Source organism: Camelina sativa, chromosome 5 (assembly GCF_030686135.1).
Source record: "Camelina sativa cultivar CO46 ecotype springtype chromosome 5, ASM3068613v1".
Taxonomy (NCBI): domain Eukaryota; kingdom Viridiplantae; phylum Streptophyta; class Magnoliopsida; order Brassicales; family Brassicaceae; genus Camelina; species Camelina sativa.
Window position 1 is genome coordinate 35806189 of NC_141884.1, and position 27508 is coordinate 35833696.

The 27508-nt window shown below is 36.7% G+C and overlaps 6 protein-coding genes across 9 annotated transcripts; 4 read left to right on the forward strand and 2 right to left on the reverse strand.

Moving 5' to 3' along the window:
* The first annotated feature begins 6627 nt into the window (after positions 1-6627).
* On the forward strand, positions 6628-7959 carry LOC147944793 (uncharacterized). Its single transcript, XM_087512721.1, has one exon. It carries the CDS (start codon positions 6628-6630, stop codon positions 7957-7959), a length of 1332 nt encoding a protein of 443 aa, XP_087368847.1.
* A 2965-nt stretch (positions 7960-10924) lies between these two features.
* Positions 10925-12480, forward strand: LOC104787853 (uncharacterized). The gene is made up of 3 exons (XM_010513507.3): positions 10925-11175; positions 11274-11482; positions 12023-12480. The coding sequence occupies exons 1-3, from the start codon at positions 11083-11085 to the stop codon at positions 12324-12326; spliced, it is 606 nt and encodes a 201-aa protein (XP_010511809.1). The 5' UTR covers positions 10925-11082; the 3' UTR covers positions 12327-12480.
* A 393-nt stretch (positions 12481-12873) lies between these two features.
* Positions 12874-14214, forward strand: LOC104787854 (reticulon-like protein B14). Its single transcript, XM_010513508.3, has 5 exons — positions 12874-13168; positions 13260-13446; positions 13531-13660; positions 13738-13807; positions 13924-14214. The coding sequence occupies exons 1-5, from the start codon at positions 13078-13080 to the stop codon at positions 14091-14093; spliced, it is 648 nt and encodes a 215-aa protein (XP_010511810.1). The 5' UTR covers positions 12874-13077; the 3' UTR covers positions 14094-14214.
* A 1433-nt stretch (positions 14215-15647) lies between these two features.
* Positions 15648-16214, forward strand: LOC104701443 (uncharacterized). Its single transcript, XM_010417141.3, has one exon. It carries the CDS (start codon positions 15834-15836, stop codon positions 16038-16040), a length of 207 nt encoding a protein of 68 aa, XP_010415443.2. The 5' UTR covers positions 15648-15833; the 3' UTR covers positions 16041-16214.
* Positions 16215-16389: 175 nt separating this feature from the next.
* LOC104787857 (transcription factor bHLH109-like) lies at positions 16390-17833 on the reverse strand. Of its 2 annotated transcripts, XM_010513511.3 has the most exons (5): positions 17406-17833; positions 17252-17317; positions 17092-17157; positions 16844-16999; positions 16390-16754 (listed from the first exon to the last, which is right to left on the reverse strand). In XM_010513511.3, exons 1-5 carry the CDS (start codon positions 17667-17669, stop codon positions 16671-16673), a joined length of 636 nt encoding a protein of 211 aa, XP_010511813.1. In that variant the 5' UTR covers positions 17670-17833; the 3' UTR covers positions 16390-16670. The 2 variants fall into 2 exon arrangements, with proteins under 2 accessions (XP_010511813.1, XP_087308938.1); XM_087452812.1 differs by lacking the exon at positions 16390-16754 and having other exon boundaries at positions 16838-16999; positions 17406-17778.
* Positions 17834-19571: 1738 nt separating this feature from the next.
* Positions 19572-21762, reverse strand: LOC109132936 (uncharacterized). 3 transcript variants are annotated; one of them, XM_087451130.1, is made up of 6 exons: positions 21352-21762; positions 21107-21277; positions 20958-21023; positions 20617-20682; positions 20012-20219; positions 19572-19893 (listed from the first exon to the last, which is right to left on the reverse strand). In XM_087451130.1, the coding sequence occupies exons 1-5, from the start codon at positions 21634-21636 to the stop codon at positions 20124-20126; spliced, it is 684 nt and encodes a 227-aa protein (XP_087307256.1). In that variant the 5' UTR covers positions 21637-21762; the 3' UTR covers positions 19572-19893; positions 20012-20123. The 3 variants fall into 3 exon arrangements, with proteins under 3 accessions (XP_087307256.1, XP_087307257.1, XP_087307258.1); XM_087451131.1 differs by having other exon boundaries at positions 21355-21759; XM_087451132.1 differs by lacking the exon at positions 20617-20682.
* Positions 21763-27508: the final 5746 nt, after the last annotated feature.

The window sequence follows — 27508 nt, forward strand, 5'->3', positions numbered from 1 at the left end:
ACGCTCTCCACCGCTAAAATGGACAAATTCCAACTCCCGGAAAACTTTCCATATTTAGCACTTTCCATTTTTGGAAACTTTCCACTTTTGGAAACTTCTAATTTAGGAAACTTTCTTCCAAAACCCCGCCTCACGGAAACTTTGTACCCCGAACACCACCTCATCTTGTTACTGAGTCGCACAACCAACCACCCCAAGCGACCGAGTAACAAGAGAGATGGGCTGGAATACTCCATTTCTGCTCCAGCCACGGATTACAGATGGGACCCGGCTAAACAAGCTCAAGTCGCGGCTTGCTTCTCATACCACTTCTTGAACCTTGCCTTCATCTTTGCCTCAGGCTCCCAAGTCTGCTCCTCAACACCATCACAGTCCCACAGGACTCTCATCAAAGGAATCTTCTTCTTCCGAAGTTCCTTGATCCTACTCTCGAGAACCCTCACTGGTCTCGCCTCCAAAGTCATGTTAGGCTGAAGATCCTCAGGAATCTTAGCCAACACCTCCTCTCCCTCACGGAGACACTTCCGCAAAATAGACACATGGAAAACCTTATGGAATGCACGCATCACCTCAGGTAACTCCAATCTATATGCCACTGGTCCAACCCGCCCAATCACTCTGAATGGACCCATATACCTCGGACTCAACTTAGTCTCTGACAATGACCTGTTCGGACCCTGCAACATGGCCATTTTGAGGTACACTCTGTCTCCTACCTGAAACTCAAGATCTCTCCTCCTCCTATCTGCATAACTCCTCTGCCTATCCTGAGCCTCCTTCATGTTTAGCTTGAGAACCCGAATCTTCTCTGAGGTCTCCTGAACAAAACTAGCACCAAATATGCTCCTCTCCCCCACCTGAGTCCAGCATAATGGTGTACGACATGGCCTCCCATACAAAGCCTCATAAGGAGCCATCTTAATACTCGCCTGATAGCTGTTGTTGTAAGCAAACTCTACTAGGTTCAGGTGATCTGCCCAATGGCCACCCCAATCCAACACACACATCCTCAGCAAATCCTCTAGCGTCTGGATCGTCCTCTCTGACTGTCCATCAGTCTGGGGATGATAAGCTGTACTCATATGCACCTTAGTGCCCATCTCCGCCTGAAATGCCTTCCAGAACACCGAAGTGAACTTAGAATCCCTATCAGACACAATGCTCGCTGGCACCCCATGCAACCTGACTATCTCCCTCACATACTTCTTAGCCAAGACCGCTGCTCCATCAGTCTTCTTGATGGCCAGGAAATGTGCTGACTTAGTCAACCGGTCCACAATGACCCAAATAGCATCAAAGGTCCGTGACACTGACAATCCTACCACAAAATCCATAGTGATCATATCCCACTTCCACTCAGGAATGGGTAAACTCTTCAGTAACCCGCCAGGAACCTGATGCTCAGCCTTCACTAGCTGACACACATCACACCTCGAAACCCAACTAGCCACATCCTTCTTCATCCCGACCCAATGATAGTACCTCTTGAGGTCATGGTACATCTTGGTCGCTCCTGGATGAATGGATAACTTGCTCGCATGAGCCTCTCTCAGAATCTCTGTCTCAACTCCTCATCCTTGGGCACACACACACGATCGTGCACCAAGATAGTAACATTATCTGAGACCTGATACTCTGAATCCATATCCTTAGAGGCATTCACCAGCCCCAAATCCTTCTCCTGAGCCAACCGCACTCTACCCAGAAGATCTGCTCTATCTACTGCTTCCAAACCCAACGGTTCCTGTGAAACAGTACATAAGCTCAAAGCACTGATCTCCCCTACCAGAGACTCCATCTCCTGCTCCTGAGCTGAAGCTACCCTCTTCCGACTCAGAGCATCTGCAACCGTGTTAGCCTTACCAGGATGATAGGCTATCTCCAAATCATAATCTGCCACAAGCTCCATCCACCGCCTCTGTCTCAAATTCAGCTCAGGCTGAGTGAATATATAATTCAGGCTCTTATGATCTGTAAACACCTGTACCTTTGCACCATAAAGATAAGATCTCCAAATCTTCAGGGCAAAAACTACAGCACCCATCTCCAAATCATGAGTAGGATAGTTGCCTTCATGCACCCGCAACTGCCGCGAAGCATAAGCAATCACCTTCCCATGCTGCATCAGAACACAACCCAACCCAACTCTAGATGCATCTGTATAAACCACATAGGGTTCTCCCTGCTCAGGCAAAGCCAACACTGGCGCAGTAGTCAACATCTCCTTCAGGCTTGCAAAGCCTTCCTCACACTCTTCTGACCAGACAAAAGGAACATCCTTCCCTGTCAACTTAGTCATAGGACGTGCTCTGCTTGCAAACCCCTGCACAAATCTCTTGTAGTAATCCGCCAATCCAAGGAAACTCCTGATCTCTGTGGCATTCTGCGGTCTAGGCCAATCCCTAATAGCCTGAATCTTCTCTGGATCTACAGAAACCTCCTCTGCAGAAACAATGTGACCCAGAAAACCCATCTCACGCTGCCAAAAACTACACTTGCTCAACTTGGCAAACAACTTCTGCTCCCGCAGCTTCTCCATAACTGCCCTCAAATGCACTGCATGCTCCTCAGGACTCTTAGAATAAACCAGGATATCGTCGATGAAAATGATGACAGATACATCCAGAAACTCCTGAAACACACTGTTCATCAATCTCATAAACGCTGCTGGTGCGTTAGTCAACCCGAAAGGCATCACCACAAACTCATAATGCCCATACCTCGTCCTGAAAGCAGTCTTCCTCACATCTGCCTCATCTATCGGTATCTGATGATAACCCGATGCCAGATCCACCTTAGAGAACCAAGTAGCACCCCTCAACTGATCCAACAACTCGTCAATCCTCGGAAGAGGGTACTTGTTCTTCACAGTGACCCGGTTCAAACCCCTGTAATCAATACACAACCGGAAACTCCCATCCTTTTTCTTGACAAACAACACCGGCGCTCCCCACGGTGACACACTTGGACGGATGAATCCCTTACTCAACAAATCTTCTAGCCGCTTCTTCAGCTCTGCCATCTCTGCTGGAGCCATTCTGTAAGGAGCCTTGGATAACGGTGTCGTCCCCGGTTCCAGTTCAATGGTAAAAGGATCCGACCGAGATGGTGGCAATCCCTGCAAAGACTGAAACACATCCTCAAACTCCTCCACTACCGGAATACCGCTAACCGTAGACTTCCCCACTGACTCTGGCATAGATATAGTAACCAAATAAGCCTCACGGCCCTTCTCGATCATCTTCCCAGCCTGAATGGCTGAGATCACGAGACTCCCTGAAGTCGGTCTAATACCCTGAAAAACTAACTTCCCTCCTGGACACTCAAACTCCACTCTACCCCGATAGCAATCCAAATGCACCATATGCCGATGCATCCAATCCATCCCGAGAATAACATCATACAGCTCCACTGGACTGATAAGCAAATCCGCTGGCCATGACTCTCCTGCGATCTGAATATCAATTCCTCTAGCTCGTCCAATAACTCTCAGGAACTTGCCTCCCGCAACTCTAACAACTCCTGTACGCTCTCCAGGATCCCCGTTGATCCCCGCACACTCTGCACACTCTGGAGTAATGAAGCTATGCGAAGCTCCAGAATCAAACATAACGTGGGACTTAAACCCGCCCACCAACAAGGTCCCTACACAAACCTCATGTGTTGAGAACCTAACACTTTATCACAGGAACATAAAATCTGACCCTACTAAAATTCACAAAGATTAAGTACCAGAAATTATACCTGTGATCGCTCCGGCACTAGTTCCACCAGCCTCTGCTGTCGTGTAAACCCGTGGCGCCTGCTCAATCCGTGCTACCTGCTGACCTTCAGGCTGCACCTGCTGCAACGCTGCCACTGCTGCCGGCTGCAACTTGGGACACAAGGGCCTGATGTGCCCTGGCTCCCTGCAATGATAACATACTCGAGGCCCTACCGTCGGAGCACTCCTCTTGGGACAGCTAGCAATCTTATGATCCTTCCTCCCACACTTGTAGCAACTCGCACCACTCTGTGTCTGCGTAGCCTCCCACTTCCTCTTGGTTCCCTGTGCAGGCCTACCGCCCCTGCTCGAACCACCCTGCTGCTGAGCCCTACTAGACTGAGCCACTGGAGTAGCCGACACTGACTGTGCTCGGATATCCTCCTCGATCTCTGCTGCAGTCTCAACCAGCTCTGCACGCGTAGCAAAACTCCGCCCTCTACAATGAACTCTCAAATCATCACGTAGAGCCCTCAAGAACCTCCTGATCTGAGCCTCCTCAGGCTCCATAGCCCGACCTCCATAACAAAGAAGTCGACTGAACTCCAAGTCCAGCTCCCGCACTGACCGTGTCCCCTGAGACAACTGGAGGAACTGCACCTCCAACCGATCCAATGCCTCTCTAGGAAAATCCTTGCGGTTGAACTCCAAAACGAAGTCAGCCCAAGTCATCTCCCGCTGCACCCTCCTAGCAGCCACAGATCTCCACCACAACTCAGCATCACCACTCAAAAAGTAGACCCCTATGTCCACCCAAAACTCCTCAGGACATCTCAGAGTATGGAAGTTACGTTCCACTCTCGTCCTCCACGCATCCGCAGCAGTAGGATCAACACTTCCCGAAAACTGCTCAGTACGCAACCGACCCATCTCTGTCAACATGCTGAGATAACGAGCATGGATCCCCGCATCCGCAGCCACTGGCTGCCGCTCCTCCGCCACCACTGGTGGCACTACCTGAGCCTGAGCCGGTACCACTGGTGGTAACCGCTCTAACACCTGTGCTAGCAAAGCCGCAATGTCAACACCAGGGACTCCACCTGCTGGGACCCCCACACCCGGGACCCTAGCATCACCGGCCACTGGAGCATCAATACCGCCCCCTCCTGCCACACTCACGGAATCCCCCGGAACATCCTGTGACTCACCAACACCCTCAGCTGTCACACTCTGGTCCTCGGTCTCACTAACCACTGGGGCTCTGCCCCTACCACGACCACGTCCGTGACCACGTCCGCGTCCATGACCTCGACCAGCCACAGCAACCTCTCTAACCATCTGCACTACCATGAACAGAAGGCTAAGCAAACAATTTCTATTATAACATAGAAAACATAAACTCACCGTGGAATCACACACTCGGCTCGAAGAGGATGTTCTAGGACTCCATGCCACACACAATTTACTAACTCACATAATCAATCAAGACATGTAATCCCAAACATCTACAACAGAAACCTAGTGAACCCAAACCTAGAACCGTAAGGGCTCTGATACCAAAATAAAAAGACCGACCCTTTTTTTTTAATAATAAATAATAATAATAAATAATAAATATATAATATAATATAATAATAAAGTACAACTAGTGGTCCCATACCCACTAGCCACCTAACCACAATCACAATCATCAGCGGAAAACATTACCAATATCCAATAAATATAAATAGCCAATATTAATAATATTCAGTATAATTCTAATCATAAACCAATGATCCAAACGACATAACCCAGTGAACCAATAATCCTAAGCAACATTCTAGGACTCAACTCTAGCAACCTAACAGAAGCTAGACAACCAAGCGAACCACTAGAACATCCTCCTCTTCATTGCCTTGATTCCACGGCCACACTTTGCCTTTACCTGCACCACAAATACATATTGCAATGCATGAGTATTTAACAAACACTCAGTAAGGCAATCATCCCATCTACTGGGCTATACACACAAGCAATAGAGACATCTCTAACCATCAACCATCAACCAACAATCATCAATCAACAATCAACAGGCCAAACAACACATAAACAAGCAGATTAGAGAAATATCCAGCTTAGATAAGCCATGGTCCTGCACTTACCTTAACAAGTGATTCACTTAACTAAATACAACCAAATGAGAGGCTTTTCAATATCCAAGAACAACCAAACTTGTTCCTACAACCAATTACAACAACAAACAAATATTGAAAACAAACTGCCAGAAAAAACAGAAAAGAACAACCTCACAAGTGAAACCACGAAACCAAAACTAACCGTTAACTTTCTAATCCCTCCAGTGAAAAGCAAGGTATAAACGTCCAGAAGCTTCCCACAAAATTTCAGTACGATCAGATTATAGATGAAACCGCAATCGTCCCCGTAACACCCGCTGGTCTCAATCCGCGAATGAGAATAAACACCCCACGAAACTGCCAATATCTCCTAGAATATTAACTCAAAATCACTTCTGTAAAAAGGAGAGTGTATGAAAATCTCTTAGCTACAACTCTACCAAAAATCAGTACCTTTCAAAATGATTTGACCAGTCGGATCCTCCTTCTCCCAAACCCTGACAGTTCTGTTTCTCTCTTAACTCTAAGGAAAAAGCTTGATCTCCTTCTCTTTCTCCTTTACACCAAAAACCAACACTTAACTCTCTTTCTCTCCCTCTCTCTGATGACAATGTCGACCAAAGCACAAAAAGGAGGAAGTGTCGACAAAAAGAAGAAGAAATAAGGGTTTTTGGTTTTATTAAATTAAACCAGAATTTAATTAAACCAAAAATCAATTCCTTCGGTTTCCCCTACATCCCAATTTTAGAGAGAGGATGTTACAGATACCACGCTCCATCTGCAGCTCCACAAGATAACAAACTTGAATTGATGATGCAAGCACTGTTGGAGGGCCATAAGAAAAGTTCTGCTGAGATTAATGTTAAGATTGATAGCATGTTCAATGATTTGAATGGGAAATTTGAGAGGTCGAGTTCACTTGTTGATTCCATTGATAAGAGAGTCTCTGCTATTTCTTCTAGCTCTAAGAACAAAGAGTCATGCAATGCTATAACACTCCATGGTGGGATTGAAGATGGGCTGAGTTGTGCTGTGATCAACTCATGTTTGGCTTCCGCAGAGACGGGATCGATCAATCCTGTGACTAGACCAGCCGATCCCATATATTCTGATAATTCGAGTTTGATCCCCAGAGAATTTGGATCGACCGATCCCCCTTATAGATCGACCGATCCCGTCAATGATGCAGAACTAGTTTCAAAAAGTCTCAGATCGAGCGCTCCACGTCCAGACCAGTCGGTCCCTGTTGCAAGTATGGGAAAACCCAGCTCAGTTGTTCCTGATGTAAGTACCAAGGAATCAATTCTCGCGGAACCAAAGCCCTATAGACCACAAATTCCTTTTCCAAGAAGACATGAGAAGAAACCTCTTGATGAAAAGAAGTATGGTCGGTACAAAGAAGCTATAAGTGAGTTCATCGCTGACATTCCCTTTACAGAGGCAGTAAAGCATATATCTTTGTTTAAGAAGGTTTACAATGATGTTGTGGTTGAAGAAAAGGATTTGGTGGATGTTAAGACGTTTTTGGCTAGAGAGAAGAGCATTCATGCTCCATCTTTGAAAAGACTACCCAAGTTAGAAGATCCAGGAAGATTTGTTGTTCCATGCTCCATCCTAGGAGTGAACTTTGAGGATTCCCTTTGTGACACTGGATCCAGTGTGAACGTGATGTCTAAGGCTGTTGCAGAGAGGTTGGGGATTGATGATATGAAGGCTTCTAAGGTCTCTCTTAAGTTTGCAAATGCTGTCACCACGACTCCACAAGGCTTCATTAGTAATTTAGATGTTCAAGTTGGGAGTTGTTTGGTTGCTACAGATTTTCATGTTGTGGAAATGAGCGGGGGTTCTGTTATGCCTTTGATTCTTGGGCGCCCTTTCCTAGCAACAGTAGGAGCATTTGTTGACTTGCCTAATAAGAGGATCACTTTCTCTAACATTGATGATAAAGTCTTCTACAACGCAATCACTGCAAATGAAGCTGTACGACATGGCTCTTGTCTAGTCGTAGAACATGAGAAGAAGGTGGATGTCATGACAATGGGAGAGAATGGTGATAAGAATGAGGTCAACAAAGTCCTGGATGGAGACACTCATTCTTCTGAGAAAAAGTCTAAGAGGGTTAAGAAGAGAGATAAGCCATAGAGAGAGTAATACCAGATCTTCACATAACCTTGGTACCCCAGAAATATGTTAAAGACACCATTGAGTACAAGGTGAAGTGCAAAGGAATATCTCGGCCTTTCTCTAAAGTTAAAGCCATCCTTACTCCGGAGTTTAAAGAAAAAGGCTAAGAAGCAATGGATGGTATGCTGAAAAAAACTTTGGAGCTTAAGTTGACAAATTGGAGAGCTTGTTCTGATATGAGTTCTCATCCTCCTATCACTTGACATCTGAAACCACGGTCAAGCTATAGACCTTAAACAAGCGCTTATGGAAGGCAACCCATGGGGTTTGTGCTGGCTTACCCTTTTATTTTTATTTATCTTAGGATTTTGGTTTTGTTTTTAGAATTTATTACAGTGAAATCACGTCTAGTGTTAAGTGTTTTCAGGAATAGGTTCCAAAAGCCGAAGATGCGAATTTTTTTTGTTCCAGGAGTTTTGGATCGATCGATCCTCCTTAAAGATCGACCGATCCCGTTGGTTTGCTGTGGGTATCTCCAAGTTCAATAATGTGAAAGATCAGTCGATCCCACCCTAAGACTGATCGATCCCCACCCTTGCCAACACCACTCCAACACCAGATACGAGATCACCAGTTTTCATTCTTTTCCTTTCTTTTTCATTTTCATTTTTCTTATTTTCTTTGTCGGATTCATTCTTTTCTTGGTTTTGCTTTCACACCGGGACGGTGTGAAGTAAGTCCGGGGGAGGGATGTCTCCAAGTTAGTGATGTCGTTTTCTTTGGTTGTTTACTTTGAAATTTTCTTTTATTTGAGTCATTTTTTAATTTTATTGAGTCAAAAATTGGGAAACTATGATCATTTCCAGGAATCTTTTGCTTTGAACTAACACTCTTATGATTAATTTTGTACCTCTGATTTGGAATGAAGCTTGGAATGAACATGAGCAGTCTCAACACGCCCGAAAAGACACTTGCCAAGGAGAACACTAAGTTGAACCAGAAGTTGTCTCTAGCTTTAACAGGACTTAACCGGATTTAATTTCTTACCTTGGGGCTTGGCATACATCGGACAAGACTCCTCCCTTCAAGCCTTACAAGACATGCATCTCCTCACAAAGTATGCTTCCCCTCTCTCTTCCCTTCAGTACTCAGTAAAAAAAAAAAAGGATATAGGTAATAAAAGAAGTGAACCGAGGGTTGTGCGTAAACCCGTGCATCTTTCGGAACTCATGGAAACCTATCCACAAGAAAAGAGCAAAGGATTGATAAAAAAATATGCAATGATATCCTAGAAAATTAGGGAGAAATCAATCCTTTGGAAGTGAGAAAAGAGAGAGGAAAGGGAGCATAAGAGGAGGTCTTGGGTGATAAGAGGTTGAAGGAGTCAATAGTTCAATGATCGATACTCCCATGGTAAGACCGCACCTTTTTACTAATCTGATGTAGAGAGACAACGGTGGGGAGACTGAAGGTTCTCTAAGGCTGTGGAGTTCAGAGTAGGGAGTGTTGATCCTAATCATGGGCAGAGTACAAAAAGTAGTTCTCAGTTTGATGTGATGAAGAGTGCAAAGAAGAAGTTCCCAAGAATAATGTGAGTTTCCACTTTCAAACCTTTTCTCTATTCTTGAGTTTCTGTCTGTTCTTGCTTGAGGACAAGCAAAGATTCAAGTCCGGGGGAATTGATGTGTCTGCATTTTATAGGGTTTTAACTATAGTTTTTAGGTTTGTTTTGAGTCTTTTCCTAGGTCCAAGTGTGCTTTTAGAGTCCTTTTAGTCCTTTGTGAGTCTTTACAGGTTCTAGGTGACTTTGGAAGGAATCTGAGCGTTTTGGAGATGAAAACATGCATCTGGAGCTAATTGGTTGAAGACTGATTCGGGCTAGTAAGCAGATGGAGTGAAAGCAGAAAAACGTTCCGGATCGACTGATCCTCGCGAGATCGACCATTCCCGTCCCCGACGCAACTTTTCCTTATTTGTTTTAAACCGACTTTTAGGGTTTTTTGATATTTAAGTTAGAGGCACGGCCTCCAGAGACATAAGCTTTATTTTCTGAGACTATTTTGTATTGAGAGAAAAATGGAGAAGATCTCTAATCCCTCTTAACACTTTGGAGAAGATTTCTAAACCCTATTTTCTATTCTTTTGCAATTCAATTATGTTTTCTTCATTATTGATTTGCTGTTTCTGCTTCTCCATGTCTGAGTAGTTTTACTATTGGGTTTAGGGTTTCAGAAAGGGTTTTTATGATTTATTGATGCTAGATTTGTTAGATGAGGGACTGATCTTATTGTTCTTCATCTGTAGTTGTTCTTAATGCTTAAGCTAGATTGATTACCTAGATTAAGATCTTAGGTTTAATTCATCGGGGCACCAAAAGTGTTGTTGAGTTGCTCGAAAAGAACATAGGTGAGCAAGGTGATCCTTAGCCAACGACAGCTGAAGTTGAGGCACCTTGTGAACATAATCAAACTTGAACTTATTGCTTGCTAGGATTGTTTAGATTCAAACGACGGTTTAGAGTTTTATCAATTCCTTGCATAGATAGCTAATGCTGCGACAATAGGTTAGTTTTACATTCGAGATTTGAGTTCAAGAACGGTGTTTAATGCTATCCCAATTTATCATCTAATTTCGTGGTCATGTCCCCTAACTGATTCCCTGTGCCCAATATTTCCTTTTTGATTTAGAAACAACTTGTTTACTTTTCTGTTTTTAGATAGTTACTTGATTCACAAACTTTTCCATTGTCTTAGCTATATTTGATCTTGATAATTTCTTAGTGCAATTGTTTGGTCTCTGTGGATTCGATCCTGAAGTGTTACAACGATAGCACTAGATCGTGGTAGAGTACACATTAGGTTTTAATTGACCTGTTGATCACTCTCCCTAAAAAATTCTCCACAAAACATATTTTGTAAAGCACATTGAAAAATTAAAGAAACTAGAAAATGATTAAAGACACTTTGACATTTACGTGACGTCTAACCCAAAACAAAAAAGAAAAAAGAAATATATCAGTGTTATAAGGACACTTTAACGTCTCTTCTCAGTTCTCACTTGACCAAAAAAGGCTCTCTAATAAAGAGTAAAGACAGTAAGTAAATTAAGAGAGAAGCAGAAGCGGAGAACGAACCAAAATCAATGGCGGTTTCCGTTTCTATTCTCGCCGTCGTCATTGCTCTTCACCTTCTCGCTTTCGTCTTCGCTTTCGGCGCCGAGCGTCGCCGTAGCACCGTACCCACTTTACATCTCTCTCTGTCTTACCAGTTTTGTCTTTACTTTTCCGATTTGTGTTCGCTTTAATCGATCTTTCTTGTTTTGTTTTTTGGAAGGCTGTGGCGGTACCGGACCAGTACGATGAGAAGACCTTTTGTAAGTACGGAACTGAGGCGTCGACGGTGTACGGTATGTCGGCGTTTGGGTTGCTTCTTGTTAGTCAAGCGGTGGTTAACGGCGTTACTAAGTGTCTCTGTTTCGGAAAGGGTCTTGTTACTGGTACTTCTTACACTGTCTGGGCTATTGTCTTCTTCGTTGTCTCTTGGTAAAGTTCAATCCTTTACTCTCTTTTATGCATCAAGCAAGATTTGAAATTTCTAGTTTTAGGGCGTATTGAGTTTGATTGAAATTGAAGTCGTTTTTGTCTCTTTTGAGCTAAGAGGATTTGTGATTTGATTGTTTATGTTTATGGGTCTCGACTTTAAAGTGAAAAGGAATGATTTTTCCAAATCCTTTTTTTTTTGGTATTGTGAAGTTGAAAGTACATACACTTGCAGATTAGTAGGTTAATGTGATCATGATTTTAAAAGTCACTTTGTTGCAAACAAGGTCATAGCTTTTGTGTCCCTTAACTCTTACTTGTGAGTTATGGATATCTCTGTCCCAAGACAATGATAGTTGTAGGCTTGTTTATCGTTGTAATTGAATATCCTACTATGTGTACTTGCTACAAGATATGGGATTGTTTGGTTGTACTATGTGGATTCTATAAGAAATGAACTGCCTTACAACAATAATGACTAGTTAGTTCATCTCTATGTGTGAGTAGTTTTGTCTTACGCGTCCGTATTTGTGTAAACTTCAGGGTAAGCTTTTTAGGAGCTGAGGCGTGCTTGTTGGCTGGATCAGCAAGGAACATGTACCATACCAAAAGTAAAGGCATCTACCAAGGGAAAGAGATTTCGTGTGCTGTCTTACCAGTTGGGGTATTTGCTGCTGGAGCTGCTTTCACTCTCATGTCTTTGATTGCAACCATTCTTTACTACTTGGCTCATTCTAAGGCTGATACTGGTGGATGGGAGAAGCATCAGAACGATGGCATTAACATTGGTATGACTAGTCCTACAGATGCTCCAAAGCAACAGAACCCTGATTTCAACAAGGTCTAAACCAGTTTCTGTTTTTGGTCTTATGAGGGCTATGCTTTTAAAGTCAGGGTAAACTATAAAATAGTTGTTTGTTAATTGTTTATATAAAACTTATGTTCTCAACGTAAGATTGGCTTATGTTATGTGTGTTTTATAAAAAAATTGGATTGGCTCAGTCATCATTGCTTGAGATGTTTTGTCATCCCGTGAGCTGGCTCCGTTTGGCTCGACTCGTTTCCTCACATAAAGTCAGGGTCAAGCCTGGTCCTGGTCCGAATTGACCATATAGACCAACCCTTATCCCACATGCTTCCTTAGATCTGGGCTTAAACAAGAATAATAACTTGGTCTTATAATGAACTGGGCCATGAAGTGACCCAATTATTGCACTCCGAAGATTCTTAGCCTCAACTTGGAATATACTTGCATGGAAAAGGGTTTACCAAAGAACTATGATCAAAAAAATGTTGACAACTTTTTGGAATACATTTTTGATCATTAGCTCAAGTTATGAACGATTCTCTACAAAGGTATAAAAATATAAATTATTCATATAGTAACAATGAATATAGTAATAATGAAAGGGTGAGTTTTTGCAATATGCTAAAGCCATACCTTTCCCTTTTCTCAAAATTGCTTTCTTCTTTACGAATCCAAGAACAAAACCTTTCTCATCCTAAGAGTTCGTAACTATATAATAATCCTTGAATCTTAGACCTTAGCTCACAAAAAAGGCTACAGTTGTTTCAAAATCCGAAACCAACACACAAGTATGGCTGTTTATGGTTATGAAATGGATGAACATAGAGCTTCTTCATCGAGAAGGCGAAGATCTTTGTACCACAATCTAGGAGGAGGACGCCGTAACATACATTTTATTTTTCTTTCTCTTTTACATTAATTTACGTTCTTTAATCTTCTTTTCTTGAATGATTTTATCTTGGAATATTGTAGTTGCTGATATAATGTTCTGGAAGAACAAGAAGGAATCAGGAACAATCTTAGCGGTATTCACATTGATATGGTTCTTGTTCGAAGTGGTTGAGTATCCTTTCATAACATTCCTCTGCCAGATCCTTTTGATCTCCATTTTCATCTTCCTCATTTGGTCTTACATTGGCTCCTCACAACTAATCCAGAGGTAAAAATAACATATACACTACTTCTTGACACTTCTTTATTATATGAATCAACCAAGCTCTCAAAAAACGCCATTTTCCCGCAGAAAACCTCCGAGTATCAATGATCTAAAGGTTTCGGAATCGACTTGGAGATTCTTGTTCACCAAGATAAACTGGTTCATCATCAATTTGTATGATATCTCAAGTGGCAAAGACTTCAGACTCCTCTTTCTGGTAAAATCAATATACAAAATTTAACATTGTAACGATGTTTGGATTTTAAGTCTTGTGTTTCATTTCTATAATTTCAGGCCGTTGTTTCACTATGGATATTATCAGTAGTTGGAAACTATTTCAGCTCTTTAACTCTGTTATACATTGGTGAGGCTTAATGCTTTTATCTAACAAACTTTAAAGACAAACATTTAACAAATTTATATTGCCTTTCTTTTTTAAAAGTTTAATTACATTTTTGTGTGTATGATGTTTTGCTAAAGTATTTGTGGGTTTGGAGACGGTACCAATGTTGTATGAGTTATACGAAGAAGAACTGACTTACGCTGCAAGTAAAAGCGGGAGGGACATGAAGAAGCTCTTAAACAACTTCAACTCCAAAGTCATTAACAAGATTCCTAAAGCTCAAACTAAAAGTAGGAGGACTATGTAAAAACGTTGTGTATATCAATCATTTGAATCTGTATATGTTGCTACATATTACAAAAAATATTATAGTATGTAATCATGATTGTTCATCAGGAATCCAAGATTCATTGCGTATAGTTCATTTATATTTTCGTATACTATGGAAAGGTGACTCGATGTGATTAGAAATAGATTTCATTTGTTATTCAGTTATGCACGATAAAGAGACAATCTCTTTCTTTTTTTTTTCGGAGAGACAATCTCTTAGAAAGCTATTACTCTGTCTATCACAATTTTGTATATGGTTTTAAAGTCCAAGATACTACTTTTTTTGGGTCAGAAGAGAAAAAAAAAATAAGCAAATGAAATTTCACAAAGTTAACATTTTAAAATGTTTAAAACACATGGAAGCCTCTTGGTATAATGATCGATTAAAAAACTAATGTTTATTTTTGTAGATTATGAATGCAAAATTTATCGACGAGGTTCTATCGTGTGGCACAAATGAAATGGTTGATGACCTCAAAGACCATATTAATCAAAACTCCATAACCATAAATCACATAAATACGGTCATGACTGAACCATTTCACCTGTATTTTTTTTTTAAGCCCAAATTTAATTTCATTATTAATGTTTCTAAAAAGTCATATTTTACTCGGTTTCAGAACATATTATGGGCCAAGAGGAAGGTGAATCTTGAGCTTAGGAGTTAGGACCCCAAAATTATTTTAGCACATTACAATATTACATGTATCCATAAAAATGTCCCCAAACATTTTCTAATTGCAAAATAGGCCCCCCACTATTTTAATGTTTGAAAATTTCCTTCATTTTTATAAAAAAATATAAAACCCCCCCCCCCCTTAATTTGTTTTTCTTTGCTTGGATATCCCCATTAGTTTAAGACCGGTATATATTTACTTTCTTGCTTTTTGTTGTTCGGTTATTGTATAATTTCGGTAAAACCATCTTTGTTATTTATTACATATAATTTTTTTGAGCAATGGAGGTTTTTCCTAAGTCCTTAAAAAACCTGCAAGGCTGCAACGAAGCTTGATTAGGTTTTCGACACTCGTCTACACTTGTCTATTTTCCTTGTCTCGATTCCGACATGTGTTTTCAATTTCCAATGCGTTAGTATATTAGTTATACAACCTAATATTTAACTGGAAATTTCTACAATCCATGTTTTATTTTTTTCGTAAAACAATATTTTATTCTGTGAAAATTCTTGTTGTATTTAATTAATAATATGCATATATAATTTAGCTTAAGATGACCAAAAAAAACATTAACTTAAGAAAGTCTTTCAGTTCCAAATGCATCTTAAGAACTTTGTCTTTTTGTATTTTCAAATTATTACATGTATTGGGGTCCTAGAAAGCGGTCTCTCATAATAATTTCGTATATGAATCCATACATCTAGAAAACCATCTATAGTGCTACTTTTTTTTTTTTTTCTACTTTATGACCATTGTACAAATTCCCTCTTATGGATAACAATAAGAATATTGTAAATGTTAAGACAACTAATTTAAGTGGTGAGATCTGACGAATTGCCGCACACACAGTTGGTAAACTAGTGTGTGACCCTAGAGTTAAACCAAAGGGCAGTGTAAAGAAAAGAGTCGTCGCATCTTTTTTTCTTGGGTGACTTCTGACTCGAAAACGCAAAAGCACTCATTTGAAACAAATGCCAATTACAAAACTCTTTATCAACTAGCCAAAAATTGTTAGATAACGATGCACAAAAACTCTTAAGATGGTAAGAGGAGAACTCGCGGATGTCGCGGCTGGTAAAGGCGAAGGGGCCTTTATCTTACTCTACATATGGGCAGCATTTGTGGCTTTCTCCATCATAGCAACCATGATTTTCTCATGTAGCGACGGAGCTTCTAAACCTCATACTACTGAAGACGTCAATGGTTCCGCGTGTGCGGCAGGCTGCGGTGGTGGTTGTGGAGGTTAAAAGGGAGACATATTTTTGTTCACTTTAGTAATATTTGAAGATTAACCATGTTGTCTTCTTGCGTTAACAAAAATATATAAAAGTGTGAATATAATCTCCTTCTTGAATGTAACAATGTATTGGTCTAATTAATTGGCCTTCGATAATTCAAGATATAATTAGTATTGTGTTTTCCTTTGTAGCATTTGAGTATTCTTGCATCGAAGTGATCGACTAATAACAGGGTGAAACGTACCAATTGGTAAAGATTTTTATGCTAGTCCACCACAGATTACAACATATGAGCCAAATTTTAAATGATCAAGTGGTCCAAGCGCGGAGCTTGTCCATAGTTAAATCGAACTTAGGATCCAATACAACCGTGCCACCACACGTATATTTATATATTTTTCATGTTTATTTATCTTACATACAGAAAAAGATAAAAAGGTTGAGCAAAACAGAACATAACAGAGGAACAATGCTCAACCATAACAGAACAGAGGAAAGTGTTTTCACATATTGTGGGCATCAACTAAACCCTTATTGTAAAACTATGGATACATCTGAGTTCACAACGAAACTTTCTATATATAAAGAAACGATTCAACATTCCGATGATCATAACACGCCACAAAGCCAAAGCTTATATTAAGGTTTAGTTTTATCAGGCGAAGGTTTAGTTTGATCAGGCGGAGGTTTAGTTTGATCAGGCTTCGCCATGTTGTTGTTTCCCTATGATGTAGATTGATGGCAAAATTAAGAATCTGTTGAAATCAGATATAAGTTATAAAAAAAATGAAGTTGGAATATTTGGATCAAACCTGGCCATTTTGTGGGATATATCGCATAAGTTGCTGAGGCATCATTGGTATCGCTGGTGGATAATAACCCCATGGAGACATAGATGGTGGTTGAGCTCCATAATATGGTAACATGTAAGCCGAATTAGCACCTGCTGCGTATGCCGTATTCATTAACTAGACCACATAACACATAAGACTTGTGTTAGTTCCATACTTAATGGGTACACGTAATAATAATTGGATATATATATATATATATAGCTTACATCTACTTGATAGAGCAAACTTTTAAGGTAGTCGATGACATTGTCGAGGTTTCCTGCAATGTCCGACTGTAGACAAACAAACACACAAGAAACTAGCTCAGATATATCAAACTTGACATTGTATTAGACTCTTGCATATGTATGAAGTAAAGAAGTTGACCTTTGGGGGCATAGGCATCATGCTCTGCAATATCTCGACTTTTTCTTTAAAACCCTGTCGCCTTTTCTGCATAGTTAATAATAATAATAAAAAACATTATTTAGCTTGGGAATCACGTAAGCGAAGCAGAAAAGATCATATGGTCATCATGTACCCTCTCCTTCAGGACATGACGTTGACGTTGCAGTTTAGCCGGACGGTTACTCTCCTCGTCTGGCTGATGCTCGTCGACTTTCTCAACAAGATCACTCTTCATGGTAACATCGTTAGGCATTGAACTCGGGTGGGCACCAAGTTTCTGTTGCAAAGGCTTTTGTTCACTACGATCGTTTGAACGAACCGCATTAACTATTTTAGGATACGAACATACTTCTTCTTCTTCATAAATACCCTCTTCCTTGCGGTTGTTTCCCTCCATTGCTGATTGATTATAGTAAGATTTGTATTTTGAGTTTGTGTGAGACTGAACGAGAAGCCACGAGCTATATTATATAGTGGGGGGAGATAGAAGAAGAAGCTAGCTGCTTTTGAAAGTTGCCTCAATTAAGCGGGAAGAAAACATATGATTTTGCTTCGTCCTATGGGTTTCTCTAAAATTATAATTTACTATTCCCTCTATTATATTGTTATATGGTTTTGTGAACAATATTTACCCACGTCTACTAGACAGAAGAAGACGTTTCTTTTTCTGTTGTTTTTTTTATTCCATATGTTTTCTCACTCTTTCTTGAAATTCTAAGCACCAAATTGAAAACGACAGTGGAACAAATAGTGTCGTTCTTGTTCATGAACGGCACTCCTTAATTTTGTGTCTTTTTTTAATAAAAAATTACTATCTTAATCTGCTAGCTATCGTTGCTATAAATTGATTAAGAATGAAAAGTAATGTAGCTGGAAATTTCGGAATCCTGGATGGCTGGATTCAATGTAGATATATACAATCATAATTCTTAATGCTACTATATTTAGCTAGGGAACTTGATGAATGTAGACAATACATAAAGATGAGATCAAGACATAAAAACAAAAGAGAACTGTACTGTACATCTAGTATATGCTCGAACATAAATTACATATTTCCGTATTTGATTTTTTTTCTTTTTATTTTTTTGGTTAACAACGAGACAAACTTGCCGTCTATCAACAACATGCATGCACGGGCCGCAAGACATGCATGGTCAAGAACAAAATTGACCAGATTAACACTAAGCAAGCTGTAGCTTCTGATATGTATATATATCTAGGTAGGGCGTATTTAAGTATATATTTGTCGAGTTCTCACAGATATTTTCAGCCAAAAAAAATCTTTCATATTAAAATTTGCTGATTATATATTTTGAACTCTCGAATAGCTTCGCCATTATCACCCAAAATCATAAGACCGTCTAGTTACTTCAATGTGAAGGGGATATTTCTTAAGTGATGCATCGCAAACTTTTCTGCTCTCTCGGCAGACAATCTTGTCTCAAGATTTAACAGAACTGCATTCTTTCGTTACTTATTAAATGACCTCAACTATCATAAATTATTTCTAAAATTAGAAGAGATGGAAAAAGAAAAATTCATGACCATATAAATATTTGGCTAAGAATGTCTTTCATCTGACCGATTTGGAGTTCTTTGAATTGATAATGGTTTTTTTATTGCTATATTTAATGTGGCCAACAACATCTTTCCAATATCATTTAATGTAATATATTAAATATTTATTTAAAAGAAATGAATTCTACAACATGAATAACTACAATTTATTGCTCAAGTAAAAAGAGAAACCTAGTTTATTGAGATTATCTATAGTATTTAAAAATAAGAAATTCAGCCAAAAATAATATATTTAGAGTTTTTGGTTTAAAAGAAAATAATAATTATAAGTTTTACAGTTACTTGATTGTGACCTTTGTTCACCTAATACTATAATTATTGTTTCATTATCAAATTATATATATATTTAGTTATATTGTCAAACTTAATTATTACTTCTTGAATTAATTTATTTCATCAAACTGGTTTCATTAACTGATTTATTTTTTATATACTTGACCAAAACACGGATCATATACTAACATATCAATTTTTTATGCATAGTTATTTTCTTTTGTAAATAAACGTTAACATAATAAAATATCATTTATGTAACTTATGTTAAATCATTTTAGTGACAAGGTTTTTAATATATTACGTTGTATTTTTTTTTTTAAGTATGTTATTTTAATACATTTTTTCTTTTGTATTCGGAACAACTAATCCTTAATTTCATAATATAGATTTCTTCTTGGTGATTAATGTGAATTAAATATAGATGATGTTTGCACACTTGAACTAAAAACGAAAACGTTGCATTATAAACAACCGACATATATATTATAAGTTTACGACGATACACACATATAAAGCTTTTTTTTTTTTTAAAAGCACACTCTTATAAAGCTACTACAAGATCGCATTACACTGCGACAAACGACAACATAGCAAGCCACAACAGTACTAGCTTTTAAAACAACTTTGAAGGACAAGCCTTGTTTATTTAGTACACAACAAACCACATTCTTAAAGAACCTGAGAGCACCGGTCTTTTAATACTTAGACATGAACCGCTCTTATTATTACATAGGGTTTGCCGTCTCTGGTTGATAGTTGACTCCCTGTAAATTTTTCATTAAAAAATAAAAAGAATAAATTAATCAATAAATTAAGCAACAGCTTAACAACAATAATCACAAAAATATAAGACATGCATGAAGAAGAAAACCAAATTTTAACCTGATTAGTGGGAGTTGCAGCTGCAGGTACCGTTTGGTTGCTGTAGCCGCTAGCTTGTCCGTATATATAGGGATTATAATTATAAGGCATCATGTATTGTGGATGGACATAGTTATAAGGAGGGTACATCCATGGTCCCGGACCTCCCGGTCGATAATCCATCCCCATGCCCATTGACGGTATCATGGGAGGGGGGGTAGTAAAAAGCCTGCATTGTTAAAGTTGTGAGTTTAGTAATGAGAAATGGTTTTATTATCGTTGCTTTTGTCCTAATCCAGCACGTCAAAGAATGACAATACATTTTTTTTTTCTGTTTCGTAAAGAATATACACATAAACTGAACTAAACCCAAAACATCATTTAATATAACTTTCTTATTTGCCCAAAAAAAAAAAACTTTCTTATAAATAAGAAAAGGAAAAACAAAACTTATTTATTTGGTTAAAATGGTATATTTTCTTATACAGCTTTTTTTTTTGAATTGAATGAAACTATATAAAGTAATAAATATATATTTTTTTTAAATCAGAAAACATAGATTAAACCCTATATATACATGCATGTCTTCTTGAGAGAAAAAAAAGGTAACGATTAAGATTACTTACTTCTACGTATTGTTTCAACTCCGTTATGTTACTGATGATACAGTCAAGGGTCGAGACCAAGTCTTTCTACAAATTAATGCATGCGAATAACAAATAGTAAAGTTGTATTAGTAACAATATGCTAGCTAACAACATATATATACGAATTAACTTTGTGTTGTTTATTTTTTATTGATTAGTGATTGGTCTTACAAGTTATTAGACATATTTTAAGTTTGCAAACACACATTATGGGAGAAGAAATTTATGCTTATATTATGTATATAAACGCATGTATTAATTTGTGTTTGTATCAATAATCAATTATATGAAAGAATAGAGGCAAAAAAATTGGTGTGAACCTTTTCAGTACATCGTGTCAACTCCTTCAGCGTCTCAATTTTGGCATTTATATCAGTGCGTCTTCTCTGCATTATGAAATCAAAATGACAAAAGATTGAACAACTTTCCTTGGGAGCCACGCATTAAACAAACAAAGGAGTGTCCTTACCTTCTCGGTCAAATTACGAGCTTCAGTATTACCACGTCGTCTCTTACTAAGAGTCATCGTTTCTTCTACAGCAACATCTTCCTTCTCCTTCCCCTTCCCCTTCCCCTTCCCCTTCTCCTTCTCCTTCCCCTTCTCCTTCTCCTTCCCCTTCTCCTTCTCCTTCTCCTTACCCTAAATAAGACAACGTATTAAAACGACATAACTTATGTATATATACATACATCTAAGAAAACCAACTACACAACTACCTCCTCCATCGGTTTCCAAGCAATTATGGCTTGAAGCAGCTCATCATTGTTTTTAGCATCAACTTCGGCTGCAGCATTATTCCACAGTGCAATATCATTATCACCGTCTTCAAGGACCTTCCATGGCTCAGCCGGCACATCAACGGCCATCGATATAGGCATCGCCGTTATCGGGCTTCTTATCGCAGGATAAAACTCATCTCTAGGGTCTGGAACAACGAAGGATTGGGAAAATGAGGACCAAAACTCGTTGGTATCTTGATCGTAGTAGTTGAAATTCATGATATCGAAATGGGAACTAACTGAAGAGTAAGAGTAGTGGTGAAGAGCTTGTGCCAGTAGGAAGAGGCATTTATATAGGAGAGTGAACAAGAGCGGGAAAGACGGTTCTTGACTCGAACCCCTGTCGGAACTTGATCATATCGCACTCGATTTCTATTTTGCCGCTTGAGAATATATATTATTTATCCATCTTCTTGTTTTTATCTTGATTTCTTTATCCATCAATTTTGCAATTTCGTAATCCAGCTTTTCCCACTTATCAACTAAAAATAAATTTACCGAATTATTAGCTACTTCTCACCAAGTTTCAAAATGTTGAGAAATTTTGTATTTATAAATGATAGTTAATGTGAAAATGTAATTATAAACGATTTTATAGTAGGCAAACTACTGATTTCAGATATGAATGTTGTAAAAAACATAAAAGTTTATTGATTTCTTAAGCAAACCATACAATTTTTGTGATTCAATTTTGATGTATGGGTTCGATGTAAGCCATGTTTTTTTTTTTCCTTGAACTTTCAATCTGGAGTTACATCAAAAAGCAATTCTACACACACGCACGAGTTTTGGTTCTCTTGATCAGAACTTCAAATGGACAAAGTTTTTTGTTTTTGTTTATGGAGTTACAATGACTAAATAAGCAATTCTACACACACACAAAAAAGACATAAGAAAAATACTTTAACGATTATATATTTTAAATGTTAAATACTGAAATATTTGTTTTAACAAGTAATACAAATTCTAAAATACAAAATGTTTAATAAAAAAAGAAGAAGATATTTTAGTAAAAAGAAAAATATATAGAAAAAGTTACGTAATCCAAGATACATGGAGAGTCTTATCAGTTGATTTGATCCAAGATATATGGAGATTTGTTTTATTTGTCTTTATTTCAAGTATTCTTTTTTACTATGTTGTCAATATATTTCGTAGAAACCACTGTTAAACAAGTTTTGCCTCCTTTTCGGAACTGGAATTACTGTCAACCAAGTTTTGCCTTCTTTTTCGTGCATTCTCTTTTTTCTTTACTTAAACATTATTATTGATCTCTGCCATGAAACAAAGAAGTAAAGTTTGAGCAAAATTCAATCTGGATACTTGACCAGAACTTCAAATCGACAAAGAATTTTTGTTTATGGAGTCACAATTAGTACATAAGCAATTCTACACACACACGGAAAAACATAAGAAAAATATACTAAAATTTAAATTTGTTTTACTGAGAAATTCAGAACTCGTACTTACAAATATAAATATTAATTAAAATCTAACTTAAATTTTAACGACAGTATTTTTTTTTATGTCAAATACTGATAGAGACGAAAAAAAAAGTCAAATACTGATAGATTTGTTTTAAGTAATACAAATTCTAAAATACAAAAGTTTAATTTAAAAAATAAGAAAAAGAGATAATTTAAGTAAGAGGAAAAAATATATAGAAAAAATTACGTAATCCAAGATACGTGGAAAGTCTTATCAGTTGATTTGATCCAAGATATGTGGAGATTTTGTTTTTGTTTTTTTGTGTCTTTACTTAAAATAAAAATTTATACTAAAAATTAGAAATTATTATAAAATAATACTGAATTCTTACTATGCTCGTCAAAATTACTGTTAAACAAATTTTGACTACTTTTTCGGAACTGGAATCACTGTAAAACAAGTTTTGCCTACTTTTTCGAGCATTTTTTTTTTCTTTTTACTGAAACATTATTATTGATATACTACTATTTTCCGTTGCTAACAATTGATATACTTTTTAAATTTAATATTAATTTTACGACTATAAATTTTATTTACCAGTTCCGTAAAAGTAATAAAAATTCTCTAATACAAATTAAACGAGTATATCTTTCAAGATATTTAAACTGGTAACTCATACGTACAGATACAACTATTAATCTAAATCTAATTTAACGAACGCCAGTAAAAGTTTCAAATATTGATGGATTTCCTAAAGTTACATTAATTAGCATATGAAACTTGTTAATTCACAAGAAAGAAAAAAACAAAATTTACGAACATTGCCAAACGCATGTGGAGGGTGGCAACACGATATGGATGTTTTAACATTACATATCTCAGAAAAAAATAAGTTTTGCCGATACATTTATATTCCTAAACAAAAAAGTTCTTAGATGTAGGATAAATACATTCAGATATGATCCATTCTGCAACTGTAAGAATTTACACTAGTAATATTTGAAACGGTTAAGTGTTTTACATTAGTAATTAGTAATATTTTGAAATAATATTTGAAATTAGTTCACTAAGAAAATCAATACGATATAATCTTAACTCAAGCCAACTGAAATTGTAGAAACCAAAAAAAAGAAATGAAATATGTGAGATATTATAAACAATAAGAAGTGAATAAACAAAATAGAGAGATATTATAGCAGCAAAAGTTGTAATCTAATTAAAAATATTTAAATATGTGAAAAATAGAAAGTTAGGCATTCCAATATGTACGGAGAGTCTTATCAGTTGATTTGATCCAAGATATGTGGAGAATTTTTTTTTGTGGGTATTTTACTTCAATTAAGTTTTTAATGGTGAATTTTAAATGAATAAATGTTTAACGTTATTAACCAAAAATATTATTCAAATTTAAAACACAATTGTTGGAATAACTAATGCTAAGAAATCAGAAATAACAAAATATTGAACATGCTGATATTTCGGCATTTCCGTTGAATCAATATTTATAGCTTTTGGTCATCATCGTGTATTGTTTACTTTTAATTTAACAATTAGTATTTGTTCTTGATTATATAACAAAAAGCAAATTAAATACTAAAAAGGGCTAATATAAGGGCAATTACTCTAAAACGAAACAAGGCATCAAATACTATTAACTGTGATCGTTTTTCTTCAAGGTTATATACTTTCACACTAAAATATCACTTCTAATAAATATAGTTAGAAAATGCCAGATATTATTTAGATTAAATGTATTTTCAAATGAAACAAAAAGATTATAAAATATATAGATGTATTGAAGCAAATAAAGTAGTAAATATTATTAAAATAATTGTAAGTATTTTTTAAAAAGATTTGTAAAAGATTACGTAATCAAGTGATTAGACTTCTACAAAAATGAAAGTCTTATCAATTGATTAAGTATAGATAAAAAGTCTAATCACTTGATTTGATCTAAAATATAATGAGATTTTTTTCTTTTGTCTTTCTGTTTATAATTTACAGAAAATTATAAACTATCATTCAAATTAATAATAGAAAATTCTACTATATTCTTTAATTCAATGTACAATTTATCGATGCTAAGAAGTGATAAACATTACAGGCTGGTATTTGGTATTTCTGTAGGAAACAAGATTTATATAGTACCAATGTTTTAACTCTTGTAAAACTCCCTTCTTCATATAAAAGTTATTGTAACACTTAGATTGATATATAGTTTTGAATTTATGAGAAAATGTTACAGAACTTGTCGACAAAAAAAGAACAAAACGAAAAAAAACTTAGGAAACATTATTCCCGAACACATGTCGATTCCTGGGGAGCAAGATATGTTACGGATGTTTTCGACATTAAAATATTTCAGAACAAAATAAAATTTGCCGAGTCATTATATCTATAAGAAATACTTTTAGGTGTAGGTTCGATGGATAACTATTACAAATGAAAAGAAAAACAATACATATTGAAGAAGCTTTATTCCAGATTATCATTTCAGAAATTTAAAAGAAAAAAAAAAAGGAAAAACTAATCTCCTGCATAGCTATATTTCTTATGTTTCAAATACTAGTTTCGGAAAAGAAACAATTATTTCATTATTAAACTAGTTGATATAAGAATTTAGATATTACTACAAAATCTATGGTCATTTTTACATTCCTAATTCAAAATATAAAATTTCTATGCGAGTTTCATAACATGACCCTGAACTTTGTTCATGTATTTAATTTTCGGTTATTATGATCTATTTATATTTATATTTTTATTTTAAAGGGAATAATTATATTATTGGTGGTCGTTTAAATTGAATATTTACAATTGTTTCACTTAGAAATCAAAACGATAGAATGAATTTAGGTCAACTAAAACAAACTAAATACGATGCAAATTAAAAAGAAAAAGAAAATGGAGAGATATTTTAGCAAATAAAATAGTAGATATAGTTTAAATATCTAAAAAACAAACTTAAAAATTACGCAATCCAATATATATGAAGAATCTCATCATTTAATTAGATCCAAGATATAAAGAGATTTGTGTTTAATTTTCATTTTTTTTTTGTAAAAGTTAATAATTATTACTTATTAAGGTGAAAAGTTTAAATAAAAACCAATCTTTATAAAATTATTTAACATTTTTTCCTACAATATATTCCATCAAACCTAAAATACAGCTGTTAAAATAAAAAAATGGCAAGAAGTACGAACTAATAAATATTATTAAGCATGCTTTGATTTCGGGGTTTCCATGGAAACGATATTTATGTAGTTCTTGATCATCCATTGTTTTATTTTAATTAATTGAAATGGTGTTGTTTCTTAATTAAATTCTTTAAACTTCGAAAAGTTATTTTTGTAGTTCATGTTTAAGAAAAAATATCTCGAAACGATTGTTGAATGACCCCGCCCCCGGGATTATAGGACTAATACTTTTTTAGTTGGCAAAGATTTATTATACTCTTCCTAATCCATTAATTAAAAAAATTGTATAAAATCACGAATAGCAGCTGAGTTTCGCCTGATGAAACCATACACCTGAATTAATGTTTCAAGTTCCAATATTTATTTTTTTATTTCTTGTGATCATCCAAACACAGAAAGACGACAAATTATAGTGACTCACTGTGCACACAAAAAGAAGTAAAACATAGTGACGCATTTGTAAATCATCCATAATTTTTTTCTTTCTTTCTTTTGCCTACACATCATAGAATCTACTGTTTTGGTTACGGAAACCAAATTAAAGACAAAGATTATGTTCGGTGAAGGTGCCACTGTCCGACAACTACTAAGGTTTCTAGTGCTTACCATGTAACATTACGTGTGTCTTTTGTTATCTTAACTCTCTTTTTGTTTTCTTTTTCTTTTCGGTTGTATATCTTCTTTTCCTTCAATTTTAAGTTTCCTTATCTATATCATGAACCTACGAGCCAGCCGCATGACTCTCACCGCAACATTAGAGCCACCTGAATTTTATCTAAAATATAAATTTTGGAGTCTAGGAAAACATACAGGTTACAAGATGAAATGTACGAGCCTCATGCTCACCGCAAACATTAGCCACAAGCTTTTCACAAAAATATGATATACTATTTGGTTTCTTATCTCCTAAACTATACAACATTTTTGGAGTCTAGGAAACGTACATACAGGGCTATCAACGTACGAGCCGCATGGCTCGCCGCAAAATTAGCAAACAAAATTTTTACATAAATGAGATAAAATACAATTTGGTTGTTTATTTCCCATTCTATAAACACACATTTTTGGAGTCTTGCTAGGAAACGTACATATAAAGATTATGAACTTACGAGCCTCATGACTCAATGCAACATTAGCCACATGAATTTCACATATTATATTTGGTTCATGTATTTGTATTCGATTTTTACTATGATTTAATAATCTCTTTGTGTGTTTTTTTGCTTTCTCGTGCGGCCGCTTGCTTCCTCTTGCTTCCTCACGCGCAAGTTCGTTGTCTTGTAACGGCGGGAGAAGAAATCCAATGTTGCATTTTGTTTGCATTACCGGAAATATATTATATTTATTAACAAATATGGGCTAATTTATGCCCATTAAGTAGCTTTAATTGGGCTTACGAGGTAAAATTAAACGTCGTCGTCTTCACGTAGGAAGTGAACAAATTTGGATGGGTTACGTACAGG

Coding starts and splice junctions, on each gene's coding strand:
- LOC104787854 (XM_010513508.3), top strand. CDS start 13,078: ATGGCTGTTTATGGTTATGAAATGGATGAACATAGAGCTTCTTCATCG. Junction 13,447..13,530: donor TCCTCACAACTAATCCAGAG/GTAAAAATAACA, acceptor ATTTTCCCGCAG/AAAACCTCCGAGTATCAATG. Junction 13,808..13,923: donor TTTAACTCTGTTATACATTG/GTGAGGCTTAAT, acceptor GTTTTGCTAAAG/TATTTGTGGGTTTGGAGACG.
- LOC147944793 (XM_087512721.1), top strand. CDS start 6,628: ATGATGCAAGCACTGTTGGAGGGCCATAAGAAAAGTTCTGCTGAGATT.
- LOC104787857 (XM_010513511.3), bottom strand. CDS start 17,669: ATGGAGGGAAACAACCGCAAGGAAGAGGGTATTTATGAAGAAGAAGAA. Junction 17,318..17,405: donor GTCATGTCCTGAAGGAGAGG/GTACATGATGAC, acceptor TTAACTATGCAG/AAAAGGCGACAGGGTTTTAA. Junction 17,000..17,091: donor GTTTGCTCTATCAAGTAGAT/GTAAGCTATATA, acceptor TATGTGGTCTAG/TTAATGAATACGGCATACGC.
- LOC104787853 (XM_010513507.3), top strand. CDS start 11,083: ATGGCGGTTTCCGTTTCTATTCTCGCCGTCGTCATTGCTCTTCACCTT. Junction 11,176..11,273: donor CCGAGCGTCGCCGTAGCACC/GTACCCACTTTA, acceptor GTTTTTTGGAAG/GCTGTGGCGGTACCGGACCA. Junction 11,483..12,022: donor GTCTTCTTCGTTGTCTCTTG/GTAAAGTTCAAT, acceptor TGTAAACTTCAG/GGTAAGCTTTTTAGGAGCTG.
- LOC104701443 (XM_010417141.3), top strand. CDS start 15,834: ATGGTAAGAGGAGAACTCGCGGATGTCGCGGCTGGTAAAGGCGAAGGG.
- LOC109132936 (XM_087451130.1), bottom strand. CDS start 21,636: ATGAATTTCAACTACTACGATCAAGATACCAACGAGTTTTGGTCCTCA. Junction 21,024..21,106: donor CTCGTAATTTGACCGAGAAG/GTAAGGACACTC, acceptor TTCATAATGCAG/AGAAGACGCACTGATATAAA. Junction 20,220..20,616: donor AGTTGAAACAATACGTAGAA/GTAAGTAATCTT, acceptor TTAACAATGCAG/GCTTTTTACTACCCCCCCTC.